Source organism: Amphibalanus amphitrite, unplaced genomic scaffold (genome assembly GCF_019059575.1).
Source record: "Amphibalanus amphitrite isolate SeventyFive unplaced genomic scaffold, NRLGWU_Aamphi_draft 001076F_arrow, whole genome shotgun sequence".
Classification (NCBI taxonomy): domain Eukaryota; kingdom Metazoa; phylum Arthropoda; class Thecostraca; order Balanomorpha; family Balanidae; genus Amphibalanus; species Amphibalanus amphitrite.
Genome location: NW_024882570.1, coordinates 239,919 through 249,676, shown reverse-complemented (window position 1 = coordinate 249,676; position 9,758 = coordinate 239,919). Strand labels below are relative to the sequence as shown.

Genomic DNA, 9,758 nt, shown 5'->3' with positions numbered 1-9,758 from the left:
AACGTGAGCCGGGGGACGGGGGCAGCCAGCTCCTGACGGCGTGCGCCGCTGTAGGTGCGCCTCTCTCCAGAGTGGATTACCTGCGCCCAGCGCCCAGCCGCTAATTAAAATCGATTTCTTCCCGGCGGACAAATACCTACTACGGCTCGTGAACCGTCCGCCCGGAGGGATGTGAGTTCGACCGGGACGGCTGAGAAGGGGACAGACGCCACGTAAACATGGGAGGGCGCGGCCGTGGTGAGTTTTTAATCAGGGAATAGGGGAGCCGGTAACAATATCAGGACAGACAAGTGAAGGTGAAGAGGCCCCCTGGCAATAATAATAGCACTAAAACAGCGAAGTCCATCATAAACGCTCTGCTAGTCACTCCCTTCCTTCTATCTTCCCTCCCTCCTCCCCCCTCCCCTCTCTCTCTCTCTCTCTCTCTCCCTCTCTCTCTCTCTCTCTCTCGCTCTCTCAGCATTTCCTCCCTTCCTCTCTCGCTTTTCCTATCTCCTTCCTCCTCTCCCTCTTCGAAAAGGACGAAACGAACGGTCCTTCTCGTTCCGAGTCGACTGATTTGACGGCGCAGGACGACAGAACACCTCGCCCACCGGATCCCAGTGGCCATCAGCAGCAGCCGGCAGAGGTCGATAGCCAATCATCCTCTGTCCAGAGATCCTGCTGGCTATATGTCTAGAAAACCCGGCGAGTTCATCTAGAGAGCCTACCGTTTACATCCAGAAAATCTGCCTACGGCGTCCATAGAACAATACGCCCGGGAGAACATCCAGAGAACGCCAACGGAACGTTAAAAAAAACCTTCAAAGAACGTCCATGAGCAATGAACGGTCCAATGCCCACGAACATAAGAAACGCTCAAAGAACGGCCAGGAGCGTCCAGAAAACGGCTGCCGCCGGTAGCCTCCGTTCGTGTGGTTGGCATTCCAGTGCCGTCGAGCCATCCAGTGTGTCCCTCTCCACCCCCCACCCTCCCCTTCCCCCGAACGGAGGCCTGGGGTCGTGCGGCCGATTTCTGGCCTCGAGCTCCATCATTCAATCGCACTCGAGCCTCTCGAGGAAATTCAGTTTTCAATCTGCTGCCGCAGGCCAAATTTCCTGCAGTCGAAGCGTATACTGCCGACGGCAAATATAACACATCTTTCTCCGGGCCCAGCTCCCTGTTCCACGTGTCTACCTCTGACGCTCCATCCACACTTGGCACTTTTATGTATCGCACAATCACTCAACCACCCCCTTCCTCTCTTCCCCTTCTCCCACGGGATGTATTTTTTATGCATTTGCCCGATTAAATCAAGGCTTTGATTACTCAGGGGAAAATAGGAGGCCCTTACGACTCCATCGACGCACGGTATTTTTGTTCAAATGAATTAAATGTTTCCCAAATGAAAAATATCACGATGGAAGTTACTGAACTGCGGTGATTAAGTAGAAAGCCTATATGATAAGGAAGCACATGCCACATGGGTATCTAGATTTCATTGTCCAGAGCCCGCCAGTCAGTCAGGAAATGTCAGAGGCTTTGAAGGACGGTCGCCGGTCGGGCAGCCCGCAGTGACACCAATTTCCATTCATTCGCCGCGGAGAGAGCGCGCACACCTCACTACTATACGAGAACTCGACGGACTGCGCTGAACGTGTGATCAACGTTATGTAGCCAAGCACCGAGAAGTGGAAACCACAAAGCGCTTCTAATTTATATCCAGCAGTATTTCCTCTGCGATTGTGAGGGTAGTCACTGGTTACTTCTTAGCCACCATCTGACTCCGACTTATCACACCATTTGACATCTCCTTTACATGCCTAGCAGTTTTGAATTAGTTGGCGCCGATCAGCTTCAAACTGCCTTTTGAAACATCACATGTGACCATATATTGGCTGCTAGAAAGTCTCGATGAGAGTTGGACGCCGATTGCCAAGCGGGCAAAGCCGCGGACAGCTCGCAACAGACAACCGCTGTCCCGCGACCGCGGCGGTCCGCACACCAGCACCCTGTCAGTTTCGGCAGGTGGCGCCACCGCCGCAGTATAGGTGACGCCACCTACGTGAGTATCACCGGGCGCCGCTCTGATTTGTCGCTGCGCCGGCCTGCCTCTTTGTACTAGTCTCACATGTCGCGCGCGGCGCAGTATCACCGCGTGCGCACACGCCCCTATTGGTCCGCAGTCCGCACGGTGGCCCAACACGCCGCCACAGACATAACAGCCCACCATAAACACCTTCACACAACTGACTCAACACCGGCCGGTTAGCCAGCAATAAACGCCCCGGCCCAGAGCTGACCGCACTCTCAGAGCACCACACCCGCACTACACAGCAGGCTACCGGCCACATCCACTCTGCACGCAACATCAACACATCTGGCGCGGCATCCAACAGTTATCCCGGAGAAAACTGAGGACAGAGTACACGCCAAACGGGGTCCCGCAGAAACAGCGTGGATTGACATTCAGCAATGAGGCAGCGATGAACACAGTAGCTCTACCCCGCAGCTTGGAGAGCGCCGTAACGAAGCACTTCGTGCACCCGCGCTCCACAACCACCGCAGCTCAATAATATCGCACCAACTGATCACTGGCAAGAGACGACTAATATCAGATGTGAGTGGTGTGCACTGCGGCGGTCGGCCGCAGCGGCGGGTGGCGCCACCGTCGCCACGGTATAGGTGGCGCCTCCGTCGACTGAGCGGCAGCGGTGGCCGGCCGGTCGCCGTTGGACGCCGGCCGGCACGCGGCTCACTCCATCACCTCGTTCTTGCTGACGCAGCACGGTAGCACGCCCGAAACATACGGTCGCAGTGACGAGAGCCGACTGTTGGCCACAGTAGAGCCACCTGGTGGCGCGGTGGCGCACTGCACACTGTTGGACTCACCGTCAGAGGCCAGCACCTCCTCGTCCAACCGCTCATTGTCGAACACGTCAATGCTCTGCACGTTTGTGGCGTTTCGGCGACTGCATATGTCAGCCATTCGCTGCCAGCAGCGCCGATTTGCCTTGGTCTGCGCGTACACCTCCTCACAGGCGGGGAACAGCGATCCCATCAGGCTGCGGAGAGGGAGGGGAGCATGTGTCAGCATGTAAAAACGATCCCATCACGGTACGGAGACCGGTGACGGCGAGGGAGGGGGACCGGGGAGCGTTAAATAGGACATGCCAGAATCACACGGAAACGGGAATTTTCAAAAAGCACTAACCTGACACGGTTATTGTTTGAAGCACCAATAGGTGACGCGGAACGTATTCGCTCTAGCAGTTAGACTCAAAGGCAGCTAACCCAATCATCAAAATTCTCAAAAGGACTTTAGCAAGGACAAACGGAAAACGCGATCTTTCAGACATCTTTAGAATCCAGCCCTAATGGTACCCCGTGTAACACATCCCGCGTGGAATGCATGGTTAGAGCTCCGTAAGGGAGAATCAATCACAACTGACGCTAAATGCACAGCGCACGATGTACTGCAACGAACCTCTCGACGCATTTACGCACCTGTATACCGGCAGGGCGATGTCATCCAGGAACTGAATCTGCAGTTTCGGTATAAAGGCGCGCTCGCGGTCCATCATTTCCGAGGGGTCGTTACCCATCTGCTTCTCCATATCGCCCTGGGAGAAGAACTCGCGGTACACCAGTTTCTGTCAAGGGAAGAACGCACAGCGGTTAAAACGGATCGGAGGGCAGAGGAGCGGCATAGCCACCGTTTAACCATTGCGCTACACTTACTGTTTGCGGTAGGCTACCATTTCTTGAAATGCAACCAAGTAGTGACTGGCTGATGTAAATCAGGTTTGCGCGATATATTAGGCGTGGAACAAATTAGCGAAGCGATCCGACACGTGGAGACGTATGCTGTTATGTTTGACGTTTGGCTTACACCAATAGTCAATACATAATAGACTCGTTGGCGGATATGACCATTAGTCGACTAAATTATCACTATTGACTTGAGAGTCTTACAAGAAGAGAGGTGAACAGGCCGCGAAAATAACGGACGAACAACATCACGTCTGATAGAGTACGCCGTCTCCTGAAATAACGAGACCTCATTAATGCAGCGTCAGATCAGACATATGATCCTCTCAGGCACAGGATCTCAGCGAAATGAGGCTCTGCGTACGCATACCATGCAGGCCCCCCCCCCCCCGACCTCACAGCCTGAACCGTGACCTCGCACGAAGACATTGGATGAATATAGCTAACCCAAATCCGAAGACAAAGGACAGAATCGGTCAAACAATGAAACGCAATATCGTGGCTTCTCTGTAAGACATTAACAAGCTCCAATTCCCCATATACTTCATCATAATCGTGCCAGCCACCGCTATTATGACCTCCTAGATCGGCTCAGATGGCACACCAGTCCACTGACTGACTTGTAAAGCCCGGTTACCACCGTCAGAAGCCCGTCAGACGACAAATGACATTGCCGACGCATTGTCGCTCATTACGCCAGCTTACGCCATCAACTATGCACCGCCACGGAACTTAGAGCCGTCTCAGCGAGCGAGCTGCGCACGAGAGCCGGGCAGCACGTTTTCGGCGGCGAAACTACCACCATCACTCAGGTTTACCGGTCTCCTACAGCTCGAGCGGCGCGACAGTTGCAAACAAACGCTCTGTGGCCTTCGCGTCAGTCGGTGTCACAGAGCGCGGCCCACCCAGAGCGGCGAGAAATACAGCGCAAACAGACAGAGCGGCGTGGTCCAACTTCCGACACGCCATAGCTGGCGGCGGGCAGACGGCGTATGTGGTGTGTAGGCACTACATGTGCAGCTACTGGAGTAAGGCGGAGTAGGACTACGGGTGGAGCTTAAGGAAGATAGTGCTCATTGCTCAATATGTATGACATGGTAGACTCCCTGGGTCGTTTTGGACACCCCCCATAAACAGAGGCCTAATTTGAATATTTCGCCGGGGGCAGAATAACTCTGAGACACAAATTTGGAAAATACGCCTTACTCGCCAGCTCGGCAGGTGTCACTTAAGCACGTCGGAAGCTTGTCTCGCGGACCACCCCTTGAGTTCTTAATCGGCCTTGTCGATATAAGGAAGCAACAGTCTGAAACCATCGTCCCAACCAAACTTGATTGTTATCCATTCCGATAACCACCCACCCCGGCTCAGGACGTTTGCCATCTTCACCGCTAATAAGGACTGTTACGTAACACAATGACTACTTAAAGCCGCAATAATCCATACCTGTCGGCTAATACAGTAGCGGAATTCGTCGAATGAACAATGAAACCCTGGTCCGCGGCGCGACCGCGACAGAGCACAGCGCAGCGCTCTGCGGCATATATAGCCTTCTCCGTAGCGTACAGATGGATGTGACTGGTCCCCGCGGGTAATGCGCCACATTAAAACGCCGCCAGCCACCCCAGTTCCCGATTTAGCCGGCGTCCGGCCGCCCCCATTACCCTGATATTGACCGCTGGCCGGCTGCGCGACGCCAGTACAGTGTTCGGTAGGGACTGCCGGGAACTACTGAAAGCTATGGGACAAAAACGTATAGGTACTCTACCCGCATATAGCCGGGCCATGCCTACGGGTGTCAGTTACAGTATCGTGTACGGAATACAGACCACCACGTGCGCTAGTAATGAGTGCGGCGTAGTGTGTTCCACATGCGTCTCGCTTTAAAGGCTGCCCAGTATAGCCTACTGACTACTTTCGTGTTCAATGCTAGTATACGCCAATACGTTAGCGCTGTGTACACTTCGCGTGAAACCCAGCCTAGTTACGGCTAACGGGCTGCCTCTGTGGGTTGCAGTGTACGCCGCATGAGCAATATGCAGTGTGTGCACCGACGTAATACGCAGCCTAGTAACAGCCCCGACGGGCCACGGACCGCCTCAGTACTCCCTAAACGCCATGCGCCGCTGTGGTAACTGCGGGTCGCCAGCCACGGGCGCCCGGGGGGACTCACCGCGGCCTTTTTGCTGCTGAGCCAGCGCTTGGTCTGATCGGAGAGGTCAGCAGCGGTCATCAGAAGCGAGTGCAGCAGCCGGCGGTGGCGTGGTTCACATGAGCGGTAGCCGCCGGACGCCATCGCCTCCAGCTCTGTCATGATGCTGAGGTGGCGACTCAGGTCGGTGGCTGGAAGGAGACAGGCGGTCAGACAGGTCAACCAGGCAAACATTCAGACAGCAACGGTCAGAGGTAGTAGCAAACAGCAAGGCAAACGAAGTCAGACATACACATACATAGACAGCAGGATCAGGCAGTTCGACAGGACCAAACGAACAGCTAGACAGGTTCCCAAAGCCACAGACAGCGAACTCACTGTTAGACACAATCGTTTCGGAACTCGGACAGCAGACACAATCGGTCGTGTTGTGGCTTTAGTAACAAATATCAGGCGAGGAATATTGGTCTCCATGGCGGTACGCGATACACAAATCAGCATATTACAACCACCGGAGCCTTCTCAAAATCAAGTGCAATAACTTAACCGGCAGGATATAACTCACAAATTAGAAAAGAGGATAAAAAACTGTGGTGAGACAACAAGAAGAGAATAAAAGCCCGCATGATATGCTCAGTAGGAGCCATCAGCAACGGTACAGCTCTGGTAAAACATAGATCGCCACTTTGTCGTTCGGCTGTTAAGCCCATAAAATAATTCTAAGCCGAAGAAATTATGTAACTACACTGTAACTGCAGGCTACTGTTTTATAAGTCCGATAAATCAACTGAGTCTACTGCGCCGTTAACAGCCTACAATATACGAGATTACTGACAGCAAGCTGAGTGTTAACTACGCTTCCACCAACTCCAATCAGCAGCGTGATTGGAGTCTGTACACATATTAGTGATGTCAGCTACGGAAAATATTGATACCGATACCAAACCAAATACCAACCAGTAAAACGCCTTTTGGGCGACCAACGGAGCGAGCGAGAGGATGGGCCTTGCACGTGCGAAATTGCGAGGGGGTACCTCCAACTAACTTGTGCACTGCACCCTACTAACCGGTCTTTAGCGATGTGCCAAATTTCAGCGCAATCGGCCTAGCCGTTCTCGAGATCTGGAAGCGGCACACTGCACGTGCGCACGTGCAAGCGGGGTCCAAACTGACTTTTGCACGGCACCCTACTAACTGGTCCCCAACCGTGTACCAAATTTGAGCGCAATCGGCCCAGCCGTTCTCGAGATCTGGGAGCGCCCCCTGCACGTGCGCACGTGCTGTAGCACCCCAGCCTTAACACATGCAGATGAATTATCTGATGGAGACCTAACTGTGTACCGAGTTTCAATTCAATCGGCCCAACCGTTGTGCCGTTATTGAGGTTGCAATTTTGGGGGTTCTTAAAAAATGTCCAACTTTACCACGCGCCACGTGCGGTGGTTGGCAAGAACGCATGGTGGCCATCACACCACAGAACTTTTACGTCCAAGTGACATTCAGTAAAGAAGACCGCTTGTCAATCGGATGTCCCGTTCCTAAGATATTAGCTTTTGAAGAGCGTCCCCACGGCCGGCCGGCCGGCCGGCCGGCCGCTCATACTCAGGATTTTCCCTTAATTCAGTATGAGACTCCGCTCGCTTCGCTCGCTCCGTAACAATAACCATGGAAGAATACCGAAACCGAACCAATTTGGTAAACTCAGGAAAATACCAACTTTTTACCAAATTCACAACCTCTTTTACATTAGGGACGATTCACAATACCAACAAAATACCAAATGCATTAGCCTTGAAATACCAAATACCAAGTTGGTATCGGTTCGGTATCGGTATACCAAAAAGTTGGTATCTGATTGACATCTCTAACACATATAACTGCGTCGGGCTGTCTAATTACTCACCGAGTATCATGCCGCGCACCATGTCCAGACACTGGGTGTAGTCTTTGGGAGGCAGCTCACTGAGAATGTTACAGCCGTCCGTGTTCAATATGCACACCGACTGCGCAAAGTGGTGTTGCTGAAACGAAGGCAGAATACAATTATGTCAGGCAAAATGAACATTTGAAAAGCTAGCTGCAACCCAGTAATAGGCTCAATGTGTCAGGTGGGATTTGATTCGGTTACGGCAACGCCAGAGTCTAATAGTAATTTCTCAGACAGGATCTATTTCTATCACCCCTCATGCTTTCCGTACGCGTAAAACACATTTCCAGGTGTCAGCCGTCAGGCGACTCTCGGTTGTATCGAGGGTCCTCGAGTCGCAGTCGGGCAGCTGAGCTGTTCCTTTTCCGGGCGTCTGAGACAATGCCACTTGGCTCCCTGCGGCGCGGCGCTCTGCCCCCTCTCTCCCAGGCCGGTGGTGGCCGGCGCTGCTGGAGCCGCCGCGGCCCGGCGATCAATAGACCGAGCGGGACACAGTCCGCCGGGCCCGGCCCCGGCCGAGGCCGGCAGGAGCACAGCGGAACACAGTCCGTCACAACAGTGGAACACAGCCCGTCAGCCCCAGCAGCGGAACACAGCCCGTCCATCCAAACAATTAGCCCCGAGCTCCATCGCAACAATTAGCAACAATTAGGTGGAGAAACACATCCCGTCACAACAATTACGGAACACAGCCCGTCCCACAGAGGAGCACAGGCCGTCTCACCCAGCACTGGGACACAGCCCGTCCCCGTCTAACCGCCCATTTCGTCCCACCTCTGCACTGCAGTCGCCCTGCTGCGACACTGGGTGACAATCACAGCATGGGCCACGATATACAGCCGTCGCCAGACAGGCGGCGCCGGTTGTAGACGCTTTCCCGGCGCCAGTTCGGCCACGGCGAGTCAGTCTGTCTGTCTACAGACCTCTACAGTCTGTCCCATACCCCCTCAACGCTGAGACCTCGACCGAGGGGCGGGGGGGGGGGGATCTCGTGCTGGGCTTGACCGCGCAATTCGACTGATGGTGAGGTAACCTTCAGACAGGGAAAGACTTAGCTGACACTAATTCTTCATAGCTTATGCCCCCCATATCTTATGTTGATTCGCTATTTGCAACAGTGTAAACAGGCTAGATATATAGTAAATAAAAGAGCGGTAAAATGATTCATTGTGCTGGAGAATAGAGGAGAATTAGATAGTGTCATCGAGTAATGGATACAAGGCTTTGGGCCCTATCTGATGATTTGATGTGGATTTAAAATGCCGACATCGAAAGGAGATAACACAACACCCGCAGGAAGCGAACCATCGACAACTCATAGAGAATGATCGCCTGTCAGTCATCTACTGAGCTGTATGTCTTTTTTTTTACTGAGCTGTATGTCATTGCGATTTATCAACTGACTTAACCTTAATTACCTCAGCAAAACAAAAACATTACATTATTTGTCTCTAAATTCAGATGGAACGTTCATAATGAAGGATGAATATGCTTGATGAATGCTTGATCGAAACCTTTGTTCAGCCCGTGAGGGGGCAACTGATAAAAAAAAATTAACTAAGAGAGGGGAAAATTCCATCCCTCTAGTGAATCCCGACCGGGTATGGGAGAAATGACGGAAAAGTGGATCACACAGAGCATCTAAGCGTTGCCTCGAGTTGTATCGTAATCAGTAACAATACTAGCTGTACCGCACGGAAAAGAGGACGCTATTTTAAGCCCCACACTACATCCATCCAAGCGGAACAGGGGCTGTCAAACAAATCAGTTCCACGAAAACCGTGAGAGGTAAAACAGACAATCGATCCGCACACGGGCTGCAGCGAGCGAGTCTGGATGTCTTCTGTTCACTCAAATAAAATAAGGCCACCAGAAGCCGCACGAAAAATGAGCAGCAACACTCACCCTTCCCAGAGTATGATCGAACA

At 52.9% G+C, this 9,758-nt stretch overlaps 1 protein-coding gene across 6 annotated transcripts in view; it reads right to left on the bottom strand.

Annotated features, from left to right (window-relative positions):
* Positions 1 to 1,847: 1,847 nt before the first annotated feature.
* The window catches only part of LOC122369821 (cGMP-dependent 3',5'-cyclic phosphodiesterase-like), a 79,119-nt gene continuing 71,208 nt past the window's right edge, over positions 1,848 to 9,758 (bottom strand). For all 6 annotated transcript variants that reach the window (XM_043344866.1, XM_043344868.1, XM_043344865.1 and 3 more), the window contains 4 exons: positions 7,807 to 7,924; positions 5,925 to 6,094; positions 3,488 to 3,633; positions 1,848 to 3,045 (listed from right to left, as the gene is read on the bottom strand). In XM_043344866.1, coding sequence (XP_043200801.1) covers positions 2,736 to 3,045; positions 3,488 to 3,633; positions 5,925 to 6,094; positions 7,807 to 7,924 — 744 coding nt within the window. In that variant the 3' untranslated portion in view covers positions 1,848 to 2,735. The remainder of the gene's footprint in view (positions 3,046 to 3,487; positions 3,634 to 5,924; positions 6,095 to 7,806; positions 7,925 to 9,758) is intronic.